The sequence below is a fragment of the Mustela nigripes genome, chromosome 1 (genome assembly GCF_022355385.1).
Source record: "Mustela nigripes isolate SB6536 chromosome 1, MUSNIG.SB6536, whole genome shotgun sequence".
In the NCBI taxonomy this organism is placed as follows: Eukaryota; Metazoa; Chordata; class Mammalia; order Carnivora; family Mustelidae; genus Mustela; species Mustela nigripes.
This window is the reverse complement of record NC_081557.1, coordinates 85,599,902-85,619,661: the sequence shown is the minus strand read 5'-3', so window position 1 is coordinate 85,619,661 and position 19,760 is coordinate 85,599,902. Positions and strand designations below refer to the sequence as shown.

General features: G+C 35.3%; 1 protein-coding gene across 1 annotated transcript; it reads right to left on the bottom strand.

Annotated features, from left to right (window-relative positions):
• Positions 1 to 4,108: 4,108 nt before the first annotated feature.
• LOC132012362 (olfactory receptor 8B12-like) lies at positions 4,109 to 5,053 on the bottom strand. The gene has a single exon (XM_059392283.1). It carries the CDS (start codon positions 5,042 to 5,044, stop codon positions 4,109 to 4,111), a length of 936 nt encoding a protein of 311 aa, XP_059248266.1. The 5' UTR covers positions 5,045 to 5,053.
• Between the last annotated feature and the right edge of the window lie 14,707 nt (positions 5,054 to 19,760).

Genomic DNA, 19,760 nt, shown 5'->3' with positions numbered 1-19,760 from the left:
CAGAAACAAGACAGGGATGTCCTTTATTTTCACCTCTGCTCATCACTGTATTGGAGGTCTTAGAACAATGAGGAAAATGAAGGATCATTAAGAATCAAGTCTTTATTTGCAAGTGACATGATTGTGTATATAGAAATAAAAAGATTTCCTGTTTCCTCTTTTGCTAATTAAATTAATAAGCATATTTAATATAATTTATTATATTATATTATAAATACATTATATATCATAATTAATAAGTACATGTTAATATAAGTATATTAAATATTTAATAAAAGAAATTAGCAAGGTGGCTGGATAAAAAGTCAATGCAGTTGACCCTTGAACAACACAGGTTGTGGCATCAACTCCCACATGATTAAAAATCCATGTATAGCTTTGGCTCCCCAAAAACTTAACTTCTAATAGCCTACTATTGACTAGAAGCCTTACTGATAATATAAATAATCAATTAATCTATATTTTGTATTCTGCGTCTTATATACTATATAAGCTAGAGAAAAGAAAATGTTATTAAGAAAACCATAAGGAAGAAGAAATACATTTACAGTACTGTACTGTAAAAAAAAATCCATGTATAAATGGACCCACACAGTTCAAACCCATGTAGTCCAAGGGTCAACTCCATATAAAAAGAAAATGTATTTCTATATACTAGTAGTAAAAAATAAAAATTAAATTTCTAAAAAATCCATTTAAAACCACATAGAAGATATCAGATTTCTAGAATAAATGTAGACAAGACAAGAATGTTTGTTCTTAACACTTCTATTCAATAGTGTGCCAGCAGAATATAGCACTCTGGCTCTAAGCCGACTTCTCTCCAACAAGTCACATAAGAATGTTGTCCTATAGTCTCCAAATAAATCCATAGAAATACAGCCAGTACAATTTAAAGAAAAGATGTGACCTTTTCTCTAAACGATTCTAAAGCAACTGAATATTTTCATGAAAAAAATAATAAACTTACTACCTCACACCATACATGATAACTGATTTAAAACTGATCAAAAATCTAAACATTAAAGGAAAAACAATAAAGCTTTCAGAAGAAAACATGAGAATATATTTATCACTTTGCGATAGGTAAAAATTAAATAGGACACAGCACTAACAATCAAGAAAAAAGTTGATACATTGAACTTCATAAATATTAAAATATCTTTCATCAAAAAGACATCATTAGGAATGGCCAGCTGGATGGGGAAGCCACAGACTGAGCAAAAATAGCTACAATGTGTATGTCTGAAAAAGGATTCATATCCAGAAAATGCTTTCTTAAAACTCAAATAAATAAGAAAAAATCTAGTGATATACTATATGTTGGCTAATTAAACTTAATAAAAAAGTTCAATTGAACTTAATTTAAAAAACTTAATAAAAAATAAATATATTGGCCAAAAAGAAATAAGAAAAAAACCTAAGACACTATTTTTGAATAGGCAAAACCCTTGAACAGGCACTTCACAAAGGCTGATACCCAAATAGCTAATGAATATATTATGAATATATATCCATGGCCCCTGCAAATCAACATCATTATTTACTTGGGAAATGTAAGGAAAAGACTCAAGATATTGCATACAAAAGAGTAGTTAAAATAAAAAGAATTGAAAACAAGTGTTCAGAAGGATAAGGAGCATCCTTACCTGGAAACTGCTGGAAGTGCGAATCAGTTTAAAAATCTTTGGAAGACAAGGTGGTAGTATTTAAGAAGCCTAGAAGTATATCTATTCTGTGACCCAGTAAATCTACATCTAGGTATAAACCTGAGAAAAATGAGTATATTTCAAAGAAACTATATGCTCACAAATGTTCATAGTATCTTTATTAAAAATAATATGCAGAAACTAAAAATAAGCCAAATGTCCATTAAGGGGATAGCTGATAAATTGTTCTATATTCACACAATGGAATACTAAACAGTAATAACCAAGAACAAAATATTATACATATACTGCTATGGGTAAAATGCACATTACACTGTATATCAAGAGAAAGAAGCCAGACAAAAAAAGTAAATACAATATTTAATATTTATATGAAGCTCAAGAATGAGCAAAATGAATCTGTAACAATAAAAGTAAAAATAGTAGCTATTTCCAAAAGGAGAATTGGTAGTAATTTACTGGGAAGGGGCAGGAAGCAATATTCTGAAATGATGCAAATCTATCTCTTGGTCTAGGTAATGGTTACATAACCTTATATATGTGAAAAAATTCATTGACACTTAAGACTTATACACTTTGCTATGCATAACTTATTTTTTTTTAAGATTTTATTTATTTATTTGAAAGAGAGAAAGGACGATTGGGGGAAGGACAGAGGGAGAGGGAGAAACAGACTCCCCGCCTAGCAGGAAGCCAGATGCAGGGCTTGATCCCAGGACCCTAAGATCATGACCTTAGCCCAAGGCAGATGCTCAACCACTGAGCCACCTAGGCACCCTCCCCCCACTTCCCGTGCATAACTTATGCTTCAACTTGAGGTGTGGGTGAGATTGTTTTTTTATTTACCAACATTGTACTGATTTTCTATCAACCTATGACACCCTCAACTCATTGTTTTTCCTTTAATGTTTAGGCTATTGGGACAATAGTCTCCATTCTTATACATCTCATACAATTCTTATACATCTAGTTGGAGAGAAGACTCATAAGCAATTCAGTGATCTTTCCCTTTATAATATTATCTAAAGTGCAGTTCTCTCCTACACTTCCAATTCTTTTATTACATATTCATTGAACAGAACCTTTCTAAAGGACAAAACGAAACATGTATCCCAGCTTTACTTTTTTTCTATTAGAAGAACTTTCTGTAATAGAGGAAGTTTCTCTAATAGATAAAATAATAGATTAATAATAGATAATCATATAATATTAGATATAGATATAACATATGTATTATATAGGTATAATTATATATATTATATAGATATAATTAGATATAATAATAATAGATAAAATAAAAACTTTCTCTAAAAGAGAACTTTCCTAAGAAAAGTTAATAGGTCAAGATATCTTGCAAACAGTTCACATACATTGCTTCTTAAAGCACTGTTACCACTAATAATGTATTCAGGCCAAAAAATTGTTTCTTTATGTAAGCTGTGCCTCCATTTACCTAATACTGTGAGTATATGACCTGTCTTGACTTCACCATCTCTTTGCCTTACCCTTATGCTCTCCCACTAAAAAAATCACAGCTATTTGCAATACCTTAAAATACAATGGCAGCTACCTTCCTGATACATAGTTGGTTGGTACTACTCTAATGACCCACGTCTACCCAAAACTATCTATTACTCAGTTACATCATTCAGACACTTGAGGTAAGTCTCCAATTCCTACCTTATTAGTCTGTAAATAACGAGTGAAGCTTGTATCCAACATTTTCAACTCCCTTAAATCTGTACATCTCTCCTTAGAATATCTAATAACTCCGCCTGCATCCTTACAGTTCTGCACACCACCTCAGTGGATATCATGCTTGATTCTATATGGAAATTTAATTCCCACCAAAAAACCTTAAAACTTCTAGCATTTTGCAAGATCAAATTACATTTTTCACCTCCAACATTGTTGCAAAAATAGTGTTCAAAAGATTAAACTCTTGAAAAGTTGCATGACATCACTATAAATAGATGAGATAGCTTTAAATGTAAAAATAAAAATAAAAACCTTGGAAATGAAATCTGCCAGGAAAAAGGTGCATCACAATGGCTAAAAGAAAGAAGAGCAGAGTGGATTAGAATTCAGGGGCTCAGATGCCAGTCCCAGGTCCGGCATGAGGCACGTGTGTGCCCCTGGACGACCTACAAAACATTTATGAGTCTCCTGTGTGTAATGCATCACATGAAGGGCTAGATTAAATTATTTCTTAGGCCTCTTCAAAAGTACCATCTATGACTGTGGAAACTATTTTTGTAAAATGATTAGAATAGTTAGGGTGGAATAAGGAGTAGAGAGAATACTTATGCTTAAGAACATAAAATTTAAAATTTTTCCTCTAAGAATAGGAGAACAAGCACTGGCATTTGTTTCCCTCATAGAAGAGAAAAAGAAACACTCTGATAAACAAAACTTTGGATCTCCTTTCTCAGTCATTTTCAAGAGAAGATTTTTCTGCCTAAGGTTCTCTTCAGGGCAATTTTGACATCCTTGTTCCTCAGACTATAGATTAATGGGTTGAACATGGGCACCACAGCAGTGTAGAATACAGAAGACACTTTCCCCTGGTCAAGGGGTAAAATAGTAGGTGGTTTGAGGTACATAAAGGCTCCGGATCCAAAGAAAAGAGATACCACAATTATATGGGAACTGCAGGTACTGAAGGCTTTAGATCTGCCCTCAGTAGAACTAATATGGAGAATACTAGAAAGAATGAAACCATAAGAGATGAAAATGGTCACAATGGGCACCCCAATGCCGATGGTCACAACAATAAAGACCACCAGCAAATTTATATACGAGCTATTGCAGGAGAGCTCAAGGAGGGGAATGATATCGCACATATAGTGATTGATGAGGTTGTCAGAACAAAAGGTTATAAACATTAGGTTTCCCATATGGGCCACAGCCCCAAACACCCCCATCCCATAAACACCCAACAAAAGGAGGAAACACACCTGAGGAGACATGGTGACTGTGTACAGCAGTGGTTTACAGATGGCGACATAACGGTCATATGCCATCGCCGACAAGATGTAGGATTCAGAAAAGACAAAGAAGCAGAAAAAAAAAAACTGAGTCATACACCCTGCATAGGAAATGGTATTTCTCTTTGAGACAAAACCCATGAGCATTTTAGGGGTGAGAGTAGTGGAATAACTAAAATCTATGAAGGACAAGTTGAGGAGGAAAAAGTACATGGGAATATGAAGGTGAGAATTCAGCCCAATCAGGGTTATCAGGCCCAGGTTCCCCACCACCGTGACCACATAGAAACCTAGAAACAGGAAGAAGAGGGGCATCTGGAGTTCTGGCTCATCTGTTAAGCCTGCAAGGACAAACTCTGTCACAGTGGAGGCGTTATCTGCAGCCATTGTCCTCTAGGAGGGTCTGTAAGGGAAAAAGAAACAAGTCACTGAGACAGAGACAGGGCTACACACCACAGAAGTGCAGGGAGTGACATAAGAAGACGATGATAGGAACGTTTGCTGAGTACCAGCTATAGGATAGGCGCTGTTCTAAATGCTGTGTGGCATTGTGAGTATCCCCATTTCACAGATGACGACCCTGGACCCAAGTGACTTGCACCAGTCCTGGTGCAGCTAAGTTACAGTAGAAGGTGAACTCAGGTGGTCCGGGTCCTGGGGTTTGAGCTTTTACCCCCTCTGCTCCAGGACAGACCAGGTCAGCCAGGCACTCACCTCCTTCTGCTTCCAGTCACAGGGCTGTTCTCCATTGGCTCTCACCCGTCTCTTTCATGGACACCCAAATGGCCCCGGTGATCAGAAAGTGACAACTCACATCTCAGACCCTCTGCTTCTGCTTCTCTACTTTGAGAATCAAAACCTCTAGTTGTCTTGCTGAGCTGAACTTGATCTGATTGTGAGTTTGGCTCAAGTCTCCAAATACTAGGCATGACACAGCATCCTTTCCTAATGCCCACAAATAACAGGAGACTAAGGAGTTTTATTCTGGATTAGAGATCTCAGGGATGTAGTTACAGAGACTCCCTCAGGATCACTGCTCCAGAGACCCCCATCCCTAAGGAAGAAGAGAATTTGTTTACACCCTTGCTAACGCCTCGGGATGTGGCTTACTGTGACAGAGCCTTCCATTCTGCTTGCATCTTTGTAAACACAATTAACAACAAAGCCTTATGGGGAGAAATAGTAGTTGCTTCCCTATATTGAGCACTTACTGTGTACCAAACAGTATGGATCCAGTACCCTTAGTACCAAAACCAAGTTTCTAAAACAATGCACCAAAAAATAGTACTTTGCTTATTCCTCAAAACAGCTTTATAAGTTAGACCTACTAATCTCTCCTTTAAAGTGAGAGGTGCACAGCTTCTAGAATCTTGAGTCAGACCCTCTCTGTCCAATTCTAACCTTCTTAGTCTGAATCACTAAGCACGCTACCTCCCTCTAAGTGACAGCAAAGTCTCTGAAACAGGATTTTTACTTACTGGGATCTCACAAGACTCTTTATAGAGAAAAACAAATGCATATATAACTTTAAGGGAATGTAGGAAGTGTTAAAATCAGGAAAGGCAACATTAGGGGAATCAGACTTTAGAGAAGGATATTCATTATTTCAGTCACATCCAATATATACCAAGAATTATTTGCACCTTCACCAAGTTGAAAAATAAAGAAATTTTCTCCACTACTTGACCCTTCATTTTAAGCTTTGTTATTAAAAGCAAATACTTGCGCCACAACTAATAACAGCTTCTATGAAGACCTAAAGGCAGAGAGCAGATTCTTCAGCCAGTATGTCAGATAATGGAGAGTTGATGAGAGACTTTGAACAAGGATGCCATTCTTTCAACACCTGCCAACTGAACATCTACCCCGTCCCTGAAACTCTTCCAAGGCCCAGTGATTTCTTCAGTGAAAAAACACAAAGTGATTCCTGCCCTCATAGGGCTTTTATTCAAGTGGGAAAAGACAGAAAATATGTGAAAGAAAGAGGTAAAACTTGTAATATTAAAAGTTATATGAGGAAAAGGAATGTGAGGGACAGGGATAGAAAAGGCAAAGTTTACAGATTCCAGTTTTAAATAGAATAATCTGACATTTGAGTGATGACTTTGAAAGGGACCTGAAAAGTATCGTTTTGGTAAGATCAGTTACTCTAATAAAACAGTGGACATTCATGGCTCAATGCAGCAACTTTCCACGGCATCACATTTTTGTCCTGCACTTTAAACGCAGTAGGTTAACCCACATTACTGGATCTGAAGGAGGAAATTCTGATGGTCATAACAACATAGAGGATCAAGGGACCTTGATGAGGTTTTAGACAATCACAAGACACACAATGTAGGTTATTAGTTAAACACTAACAAAATTTTGTGTGGCAACTTTTCTAGGGGCTTTTATATATTAAGTATGGCAAATTTTCTATCCAAAGAAATAGGTCTCTATTTGGATAAATTCAAGTGTCAGCAGATGAGTTATGTTTTCTGTTCAGTATTCAAGGCTGAAAGCCTCTGGAGAACTTAAGAAACCAAAATGCAAAGGCAGAAGTACAACTTCCTTAGGCAAATCCAACTCAACCCCCTGTACATATACCTGTGTGTGTGTTTGTAAGTGTGTGCACACACATCAGTGAGGACTTGGTCACCCTTGGCTAAGACTCAACAATGAAAGTGCCTCATCTGTCTGTTTACACTGAGAAATTTCCATGGCCCAGAGCAACTCTAATGAATCCCAAACCCTGTTCTCAGTCCCACTACACATATTTAAGAAATAGAAAAAACAATCCATTATCCAAAAAAATTAAAGTAAGCACTATAAGTAAACTCTCCTTAAGACCCAAGGGCAAAGAAGACCTCAGGAGTTTATTAAATGTTCACTTTCCTCTAGGAATCTTAGAGGGTTATTGAATACATGATGCAACACCAGAAAAAAGTTCTGGGATTTTTGTTACCCCAGAGGTGGTTTCCAAGGGAACTTCCTTTCAGATACATCTAGATTTTATTTCAAGTGAACCAGGGCTTCTATAAAGTCATTTTTACTATTGGCTTGTTCCAATACAAGCAGAAAGAAATGTAGAAATAAATCTTCTTGATTAAGTTACTTTTGTTGCAGAACTATCTTTCCCAAAATTTGAATCTCTGTATAATGGATTTCTTGTTCTATTTATTGCTAACACTAAAATATATGTGAGGCATGGATTATAACATACTAATGTGGAAAATATGTATAATACAGTGTCTTTGTATATATACCTCATGCACATGCATGAAACCTCATATGTCTAGTAGATCTTCAGGCAGTACCAGAGTGGAGTGAGGTCAGTACCCTTCACTCCACAGAAGAGAAATACAAGAATAAGCCACAATTCCAATCATAAAGTCAGAGAGAGAGCCTGTCCAGAGAGAAAAGATGGCAGCTGAAATGTCTTCAGTTGATATAACCAGATAGGCTCTTAAGATGGGCATAAAATTAAATTCATCTATCAGAAGTCATATGATCTGGGGCACCTGGGTGGCTCAGTCTGTTAAGCATCTGACTACTGATTTTGGCTCAGTTCGTGATCCCAGCGTCCTGGGATGGAGCCCTGCATCGGTCTCTCTGCTCGACAGGGGGGGCCTGCTTCCTCCTCCTCTCTCTCTCTCTCTCTCTCTCTCTCTGACTGTCTCTCTGTGTATTTGTGATCTCTGTCTGTCAAATAAATAAATAAAATCTTTTAATAAATAAATAAATAAAATGCCATCCTGTTGTAATCCTGAACTCAACAAGTATAAAAATAAGCACATCTTTTTGTCCCCAAAACAGACATCTGCCCAACCTTCCCATCCCTTTATTAGATAGGAATTAGAGAGTGATAAATGGGGTTCATTTGGGTTGGTCCTAGTCTACATGCATTTTCCCAGAAAGATTATTAGAAGCAGCTTCTTTCACTATGAAATATATTCCAGTTAAATGAGAAATTGTATGTGGAATCAAACCAATCTCTACAGTTCCTAGCTCTGCCACTTACTAGCTGTGTAGCCTTGGAAACTTGGTTTAACCTCTCCTGAGCTTCAAATTAGTTATCTTAAAATGGGGATAATAATTATAAATGGTGTCATTTCCATTACTTAAACATGGAAGACATAAAATTATGTTGTTGCTAATCACCATCATCGTCATCATCATCATTCATATCTATACCCTAGCATGGAAAAGATATATTCAACAGCCCTAGCATTCAAGATTAGCTAAAACAGGGAGAGACTAAAAACAGGAACATCAGCTAAGGTTTCACAAGCAGTGGAGATAGTAAAGTAAGAAGAGTGCCAAAAGATAAGATCTTGGAAGAATAGGATTAGTATCTCTCTGGTTTGAGAGAGAAAGAAAGAGAAGAAAGAACCACGAACCAAATCTGACTAAAATTTTGAGCCCAAGAGTGAGATGGCAGGAATGAATAAAGAGTGGGAGCATAAGGAGCTAGACTTTAGTCTAGATGACAAAATGCCAGAGGACACAAGGTTCCCACTAAACTCTAAGTTACAGTTGCCACGAGGGCACTCAGGAGTCCTGTAATCAGCAGACAAGAAGTAGATTCACCATCCTGGCAAAAATAATTGACCCCAGTCAGCAAGGTAGGTAGGGCTGCCTTTACTCATGGGGGCAGGAAGGACCATATGTCTTGATATTCCATTTTTATGCTTCCTGGCAGTCCTTTGGCCCATTGTGACTGAACGGATATGGACAGCAAATCCCAGATACAAAGGGTGCTATCGCCAAAAATTCAAACCTTTTCATAGTGAAGGGACTCCTCTATTTTAGACATTTAGTCATGGATCAGTAAATAATGGGGCCTAGCTTTACAATAGTTGTTAATTTGAATTCATTATTTCTTCTTAAAATATGTATGGGTTCTTCTCTAACACTCTCCTACCCCAGTTCCTGTTCCTGTCCTTTCAGTTATAATTTTTCTTTTTCAATACTTAACATCCACATTATTAGAACTATACGAATAACCGTCACTGTACGAATAACCAGCAACCCAAATACTATATTCTAATTATGTTTCCTGTTTGTACTACCTGAAATTTTTCCTGGAATTGATAATAATTTCTCAGGGCCATGTATCTCTCCTTCATATTTTCACATGCTGCATAGTATCTATCAAATACTCATCAATATTAATTTCCAAACATATGGAACAATCTGTCAATTTCCTTTTACTGCTGGAGGCTTCTCCCTTCTGTATGTAACTGGACTGATTGTTTTTGAGACCCCGTGCATGGCCATCAGCCTGGAAGTCCCTTTGTTGCTCTCCTGTTAGATCCCCTCTTTCCTAGATCCTAGTATTGTCAAGGAGAAGTCCAGTAGCATTCTCATTTCTGTTCCTTTATGTGTTATGTGATCCTGTCTATCTATCTACCTGTCTATCCATCTATCTATCTATCTATCTATCTTGTCCACCTCCCCATCCCACCCCATCTTACAACCATCTCTTTCTCTCTCTCTCTCCCTCCTTCCCCTCCTCCCTGAAAACTCAGGATCTTCATCCACAGTGTTCTCAAATTTCACAGTAATATGTCTTGGTATGTCTATTTTTTTTAGAGTGTTCTTTCACTCTAGCAACACAAATCCTCTAATCCTGGAAATTTTTCTTATACCTTTCATTGAAAATTGTCTTCCCACCAAATTTCTTTGTTCTTTCTTTCTAGGATTATTATTATTCAGATGTTGGAGTTACTCTCCTCTTTTCTATTCTCTGTGAGCATTTTTCAGACTTTTGAGAGAATTATTACCTTTAAGTTCTGCCATATCTATTTTAATATTTTATTATTGGTCTACATAATAAAATTCACCATTTTAAGTGTATATAGTTCAATGCATTTTAATAAATATATATATAAACAGTAGCACAATCAAGATATAGAATGTTTCTATCACTCCAAGAAGTTCTCTCCCTCCTCTTTGAAGACAAATTCCTCACCCCATTTTCCGGGCCCAGACAACCAGGAGTCTGCTGTCACTGCATATTTGCTATTCTAGAATTCCATGCAAATATAAGTATCAACTATGAAGTCTTTCATATCTACTTTAGCTTAGCATGATGAGTTTGAGGCTCACCCATGTTGTTGCTTGTATCAATAAGGAACAATGCCATTCCTTTTTATTGGCAAGCTTTATTCTATTGGATGGCTAAAACAATTTGTTTATCTGTTCATTTCTTAATAGATACCTGAACTGATTCCAGTTTGGGGCTTTGATAAATAAAATACTCTGAATATTAACATTCAGTTTATTTTGTGGGCATATGCTTTCATTTCTCTTGGGTAATATGTAGGAGTAGGAGTAAGATTAGTGGGTTATATGATAAATGTAATTTTAGCTTTATAAGAAGCTGAAAAATTGCTTTGAAAGCATCCCTATCATTATGGGAGTTCCACTTTGTCCAAATACTTGCTAACACTTAGTATGTCAATTTTGTAATTTTAAACTTTAAACTGGATGTATAATTATACCTTATTTAATGTCAGTTTGCATTTCCCTAATGAAGTGCTTATTCACTTTTTTCCATTTTCTAATTAAGTACTTTGTCTCAATATTGAGTTGTAAGCAAAATATATATAATGTGTTTATACTGTTATTCATATATATTCTAGATATAAGTCCTTTATCAGATATATATTTTATAAATATTGTCTTCTAGTATGTGGTTTGCATTTTTAACAGTCTTTTGAAGAGGGCAAGTGTTTAATATTGATAAAATCCAGTTTATGAACTTTTTTCTTTTAGGGTTTATGCTTTATTTGTCCTATTTACCTAACACAGTACAAGATTTTTTTCTTATGTTTTCTTCAAAATACTTTCTAGTTTTAAGTTTTATATTTCTGTGTATAATCCTTTTTTTCATTCATTATCAGATTTCCAATTGTCCAGTAGCATTTATTGAAAATAGTTTTTCAGTTGCATTGCTTTCAGTTGCATAGCTAATTTCCATGAGAGACTATGGACTCTGAAAAACAATCTGAAGGTTTTGAAGGGGCGGGGGGTGGAGGGTTGGGGGATCCAGGTGGTGGGTATTGGAGAGGGCACGGATTGCATGGAGCACTGGGTGTGATACAAAAATAATAAATACTGTTATGGTGAAAAATAAAAATTTTAAAAATATATATATTTTAAAATATATATATATATTAAATATACAATGTATAGGAGTATCTTTCCCAAAACATCAATTTATACTCTATCTTTATGTCAATAAAGATAGTGTCTTTGATAAATAAAGATAGGTGTCTTGATTACAGAATCTTTCAAAAAACTCTTAAAATCAGACAGGGTAAATCCTCCAACTTTGTTCTTATTTTTCAGCTTTGTTTTGTTTAATTCTGGGTCCTTCCCATTTCCACATAAAGTGAAGAATCAGTCTGTCAGTTTCTGCAAAATCATCTTGGGACCTTGACTCCAATTGCATTGAATCAGTATTTCAATTTAGGGAGAATTGATATTTTAACCAGTTTTGATTCTTTCTTTCTATGATTATGCCATGTCTGTCCATTAAATTAGGATTATTTTTATTTCTCTTGCAATGTTCTGTGGTCTTCATTATAGCAACCTTACAGATACATTGGTAAATTTTCTGCTAAGTATTTCATGTTTTGACACTATTGTATATGGCATTGCTTTTAAATTTCAATTTTTTAGGATTTTATTATTTATTTATTTGAGAGAGAGAGGGAAAGCACAGAGACAGAGTGAGAGGGCGAAACAGATTCCTTACTGAGCCAGGGAGCCCGATCCCAGGACCCTGAGATCATGACCTTGAGCTGAAGGCAGATGCTTAATCAACTGAGCCACATAGGTGCCTGTTAATTTCAATTTTAATTGTTTATTACTAGTATATAGAAATACAATTGATTTTTTTGTATTCAGTCTATATCCTCTAGCCTTACTAAATTCTCCTATTGCTCTACTAACTTTTCTGTAGACTCATGAAGATTTTCTCTATGGAACATTATATTGGCTGTTTAAATTTCCTTTCTAATAAGTATGAGTTTTTATTTTTCTTGCTTTATAGCAGTTGCTAGGCCTTCCACCACAATGTATAGGAGTAGTTGGAGATGTCAACCTAGATGCATTCCTAATCTTAGAAAAAAGCATTGCTTCTTTCACCAATAATTATGATGATTTTCATCAATGCCCTTTATCAGGTTGAGTAATATTTTTATCATGATTTTTATCATGAATGGATGTTGGATTCTGTCAAATGTTCTCTTATTCTTATTCAGATCATTTTTTGGTTTCCTTTACATTTGGTTAATATGGTGAATCACATTTCAGTCAACCCTTGAACAACAAAGGGATTGGGGTGCCATGCATAATTTTATCTTTCCCAAAACCATGCATAATTTTAAAATCCATGCATAATTTTAACTTTCCAAAAACCTAAATACTAATAGCCTACTATTGACTGGAAACTTTACTGATAACATAAAGAGTTAATTAATACCTATTTTGTATGTTAATGTATTATATACTATATTCCTATAATAAAGTAAGCTAGAGAAAAAAAGGTTATGAAGAAAGCATAAGGAAAATACATTTACAATATCATACTGTACTTAAAAAAAAAATCGACATGTAAGTGAACCCATGCAGTTCAAACCACTGTTGTTCAAGGGTCAACTATAGTTGATTTTCAAATGTTCCTAGGATAAAACCTCACTTTGAAATTATGTAAAACTATTTTCGCATTATGCCAGATTTTATTTGGCAGTGTTTTCAGTTGATTTTTTTGCATTTAAATTCATAAGGGATATTAGTCTGTATTTTTTTTTCTTATGTCTTTATCTGACTTAAGCCTCAGGAATAATATGGCCCCACCTTACTCTTACAATTTCCTGTGGGGAGTCAAGGATTCTGTCACTAATGGTCACTTCACCATACTTATCCCTAGATCTGAACTTGCTATGAACTGAACTTGCTATGCCCCTGAGAGACAGGAACACAAGGGTGGTCTTGGCACAGGGTTTTGCCCAATGGCACATTCCCCATTCTTCAAACTGACTGGGCCTACAGCCAAAGCAAGAACTGACATTTTTACTGCAGTCTATAGATTACAAAACACCTTGACACACAATATGTCTTCATTAATCCTCACAAACCTTTCAGACTGTATCATTTTCCTACACTACAGATAAAAAAGGTGGAGGGTATATATGATCTGCCCAAAGTCACATAGTAAGAAATGAGCATTTTGGTGTATCCAATGGAAGGCTTTTACCTCCAAATTTCAAAGTTTGTGATATTTCTACTACTTTGCCATTTCATCCTTTCCAGCTTTTCTAGAGGATTCTGTGGGTTTCAAAGCAACTACTGTGATTAAAGCATTTTAGAAAAAGACATGTGGCAGAGAGAAAAATTTAACAACCAATGCAGAGAATTTTAGAGGAATGAGAATTGGATCTGTCCTGAAGGTAAAGACTGTGCTGAGGTAACAATCCTAGTCGAGTCGTGGGTCTCCAATCCCACCCACACAACAAAGTGAAGATATTTCACGCATTTAATTAAACTGGAACTAAATTCAACACCAGTTAAATGAGAGCCTCACAGCTTTCTCTCTCCTCTTTAGCCCCTCCCCCTACACACACACACACACACACACACACACACACAAACACAAACACGCCTCATTAATAAAAGGACAGTGTAAAGCCACAAGTTTCCACTTACTTAGGAAAAGCAGCCTGGCACGATCACCATTTGAATCATACCCTCAAGTCAAGGTCAAGCCTCCCTGTAATTACCAGTGTCCTGGCATGTTATTTACAGAATCATCCCCTGCTTCTAGCCCAGATACTAAAGCTGGTACTGCCAATACTCCCTGCTCAGACCCAGCTGCCTGAAACCACTGTGTCCCCACTCCGCTTATCCTGAGATTGCATCCTGACAGCCGTGCATGCCCACCCTCAACAATATCCTATCACTTGCGCACACAACTGCAGAGCACATGCTCACAGGTCCTCCACTGCCTCCACCATATCTCAAGAGATTATGTCCAGTGCATTCCTGGGATCTGATGGTCAAGTCCATAACTGTGTACTTCCACTGTTGTGATGTCCCTGACATTTTCTCGAGAGTTTCCACACCAGTGAATTGCTGCCATGGTCCACTTTGGAACTATAGCCCACATTTTTGGAAAGCACTTGTCTGGAACTATACTTTGGAGACCAACCAAGAGATAAACCCAAAGATATAAGAAAGATCAGCTTCAATTATTATCATTCCCATAATTTTTCAATCAAAACTATAGAAACAAGCTTTTTTTTTTTTTTTGTATGTATGTTAGAGAGACCCACAAAAAACAGAGTCATGTGGTACAACAACTGCATCATGACTTTCTCTTTCTCACAGAAATCTTTTCTCATGTTGCAGTGGATTTTTTTTTACTGCCCAATGATGCTTGACCCTTTTTTTGAAACTAGAAGTGTCCTAGGCTGATAGGATACCAAGTGTGCTTTGGCCAGACTGGTCCCCAAGAGGACTTCACTCTAATGGTTGATGTGGGCTGCATTATTAGACAACCCCAACCCTTCAGGTCTCATTCTTTTTTGAAGTGATCGGTTTCATGAGGAGGGACTCCAGCCTCTAAGAGGTCTGGTACAGGTGGCCATCATGATCTTAATGAACTCCATTTTATAATATTTTTTTTTTACATTTAGGAAATTTTTGCCTAATTTGCTATGAGAAAGAGTTTCTCCTGTTTTCTTCTAAAAATTCAAAAGCTTTAGCTTTTACATTTAAGACAATGGTCCATTTTAACTTCACTTGTGCAAGTGGTAGTATAAAGGCTGAGGCTCATTTTTTTCCCATATCGATGTCCAGTTTTACCAGTACCATTTGTTTATTGAAAACAATAGCTCTTATTAAATTACCATTGCACCTTTTTCAAAATCAAATGACTATATAAATATAGGTTTATTTTACACTCTATCCTTTTCCACTGACCCGCATGTCCTACTTGATTATTATAACTGTTTAATAAATTCTAAAATCAAGTAGTATCAATCCAACTTTGTCCTTCCTTTTCAAAATCTTTTTCACTATAGTAGGCCTTTTCATATAAATTTTGAAATAAACGTCTCAATTTCTTTCTTTAAAAAAGTTCTGGATAAGGAAGATGTGGTCCATATACACTATGGAGTATTATGCCTCCATCAGAAAGGACGAATACCCAGCTTTTGTAGCAACATGGACGGGACTGGAAGAGATTATGCTGAGTGAAATAAGTCAAGCAGAGAGTCAATTATCATATGGTTTCACTTATTTGTGGAGCATAACAAATAGCATGGAGGACATGGGGAGTTAGAGAGGAGAAGGGAGTTGGGGGAAATTGGAAGGGGAGGTGAACCATGAGAGACTATGGACTCTGAAAAACAATCTGAGGGTTTTGAAGTGGCGGGGGGTGGGAGGTTGGGGGAACCAGGTGGTGGGTATTATAGAGGGCACGGATTGCATGGAGCACTGGGTGTGGTGCAAAAACAATGAATACTGTTATGCTGAAAATAAATTTAAAAAAAAATAAGACTCTAACTCGAAAAAAAAAGTTCTGTTAGGATTTTAATTGATACTGCATCAAATCTATAGACTAATTTGGGGAGGATTGCCAACATTGAGTTTTCTAGTCCATGTACATCAGACAAGTATCCATTCATTCTTTAATTTTCCTTTGCAATGTTTTGTTTGTGGAGGTCTTGAACTTTTTTTGTTAAATTTGCTCCTTAGTGTTTTTAATACTATTATAATTGGAATTTTTTTAATTTCATTTTCTAATTATTTATTATAGATACATAGAAATACAGTTCATTTTTGCATATTGGCCTTAAATCCTGAGACTTTGTGAAAAACTCATTCACTAGTTCTGTTACTTTTTTATAGATTCTTTAATTTTTCACATGCATGATTATGTCATCCACAAAGAAAGATTTACTTCATTTCTGATATGTTGTTAATTAATTATTTGTTTCTTGCTTTATTGTACACCTTAGAACTTTGTACAGTGCTAAGTAGAAATAAGGATTAAGATATGTTTGCCTTATTCCTGATCTTAGTTAGAAAATATGAAAGACCTTAAGTCTTTCATACTGAATATGATGTCAGCCATACATTTTTCAGAGATCCCCTGAATCCAATGAGGATAGTTCCTTGCTGAGAATTTGTATCATGAAGGGTACTGAATTTTTCAAATGCCTTTTCTCTTTCTTTTAAAGATGTTATAGGGGCATCTGGGTGACTCAGTGGGTTAAATCTTCTGCCTTCGGCTCCGGTCATGATCCCAGGGTTCTGGGATCGAGACCTGCATCGGGCTCTCTGCTCAGCAGGGAGCCTGCTTCCCCCTCTCTCTCTCTCTGCCTGCCTCTCTGCCTACTTGTGATCTCTGTCTGTTAAATAAATAAATAAAATATTTAGGAAAAAAAATTTAAAAATAGAGATGTTATATGGTTTTTCTCCTTTTTCCTATTAATATGGTAAATTACATTTTTGCTATCCAGATGTTAAAACAAATATACATTCCCAAAAGAAACTGTATCATGATTTATTATGCTTTTACACATTGTTGGATTCAGATTGCTAATATTTTATTTTATTTTGTTAAAGATTTTTAAATTGTTGTTTGCAAGGAATATTGATCCGTGTTTTCTTATGATGTCTTTGTCAGGTTTGAGACTCAAGGTAACAGTTCTCCTGAGAGATTTGGGAAGCAGTCCCTCCTCTTTTTTTTTGAAAGACCTTGTGTACATTTGGAATTATTTCTACTCTAGGTGTTTGATAGACTTAACTTATAAATAAGGTTGGCTTCAAGTTCTTTGTGGAAAGACTTTCTATTAAAATTCAATTTATTTAATAGTTACTAAGCTTTCATATTTTCTGTTTTTTCATTTGGTAAGTCTTAGTAATTGTGTCTTATACCCTTCCTCTACTTTGTCTAATTTAATGACACAATGTTATGATGCTTTATGATTCTTTAATGTGTGTAGAATCTTCACTGATACCTCTACTTTAAAAATTCCTTATATCAGTAATTTGTGTCTTCTCTATAATTTTTCTTTTTTTATATTATTTTTCTTTATTAGTGTGGCTAGATGTTTACCAATGTATTGATCTCTTCAAAGGACAGCTTTTGGTTATATTTATTTTTCTCCACTGGTTTGGTTTCTATTTCATTGATTTCTGTTCTTGTCTTTTTTATTTCCTTCTTTCCACTTTCAAATTTAATTTGGACTCCTTTTTTTAATTTTTCAAGGTAGCAGAAACAGATTTACTTACTATCTTCTTTTCTAATATTGACAATTTAACCTATAGATTTCCCTCTATTTACTACTTAACTACTCCCAAATTTTGGTATGTATATTTTCATCACCATTCAACTCTAAAAATTTCCCAACTTCTCTCATGATATGTCTTTTTTAATCCACTTATTATGTAGAAATACATTGTTTAATTTTTTAAATTTGAGGGGTTTCTTTTTTAAATTTTAAATTAATTTTTATTTTAATTTAGATTCAATTAGCCAACATATAGTACATCATTAGTTTCAGATGTAGCATTCAATAGTTCATCAATTGTATGCAACACCCAGAGCTCATCACATCACATGCCCTCCTTAATACGCATCTTCCATTTAACCCATCCCCCCCACCACCTCCCCTCCATCAACCCTTGGTTTGTGAGGTTCAATAACAGACCACAGGAGAAGTTGAAATGAAGAAGTTTATTATTCACAGATCCTGGAGAAAGGACACGGCATACCTTGAGGGGACACACAGGAAGGTCAAGACAGAGTAAAGGCAGAGCATTAGGACCTATGCACACCTTCATTAGGATCTGTGGTGGACTATTTTGGAGTTCCAAGACTAAGGACATATTGCTCAATTCAAACCGAAGGAATGGGGTTTTGGAAAGCTTCACAGGGGTCTTATTTCAAGGGGACACTAGAAGAAGGGCCAGAGAGACTGGGCAGCTGGTTCAACATGGGCTGTTGAAGAAGTCCTATCAGGAACTTACACTTGCTTGTGACTCTACAGGGCTCTATTTAAAACATATACTTGCATGAGGGGCTACTGTCAGTTTAAGCTGTCTACAACCTACTTGGTCAAACAAAATGGTTGTGGACGCAGCAAAACCATGGAGTAAATTGGCATCATGGTTTCATCTTTTTAAAATTTATTGAAATTTGTGTAATGCTGTATAATACAGACTATTGTTGAAAACATATGAATTTTTAAAATATATGTATTCTTCAAAAAATATATATGTATTCTGCCATTATTGGGTATACAAATTATCAGTTATGGGTGGTCAATAGTACTATTCAGATTGTGGATAAAATCATTTATGTTTAGTTTTTCTATTAATTTCTGAGAGAGGTATTAATTATGATAGTACAATTATATATATTTCTCCCTTTAATTCTGTCAAGGTTTGTTTCATATATTTTGAAACTCTGTTTTGGGGCATATATATACTATGATCCTTGATGCATTGTTCCTTTTGTCATTATGAAGCATTCTCCTTCTCTCCTTCTATCCAGTAACATATCTTTTAAAATACTATTTCAATCTGAAATTAATATAGCTACTCCAGCCTTCTTGTGCTTCCTTTTTATGGCATATGTTTTTTCATCCATTTACTTTTACCTTCCTGTGTCTTTATGAAGTGTGTCCCTTGTAGATAACATATAGCTAGGTCTTATTGTTTTGTTTATTTGTTTATAATCCATATAGCAATCTCTACTTCTTAATTGCAGAGTTCAGCTAATTAAAGTTTAATGTAATTATTGATACGTTTGAGTTTGGCTCTCCCACTTTAATTTGTTTTCTGCTTGTTCCTCTGGTTTTTGCACCTTTGTTTCTCTTTCCCTGAATTTTATTTGAATATTTTTACAATTTGGTTTTATATAAAGCATTTGATTTTATATAAAATATGCATCATATTATATATGATATAATTATACATTATGATTATATAATATTACAACTATATAATATATAGTCACATTTTATATACATATATAATATATAAAATTTATTACAAATATATATTTTTATAATTTGATATATATACAAAATGCCCCTAC

Bases quoted from the DNA above. Each gene is read 5' to 3' on its own strand.
- LOC132012362 (XM_059392283.1), bottom strand. From the start codon at position 5,044: ATGGCTGCAGATAACGCCTCCACTGTGACAGAGTTTGTCCTTGCAGGC.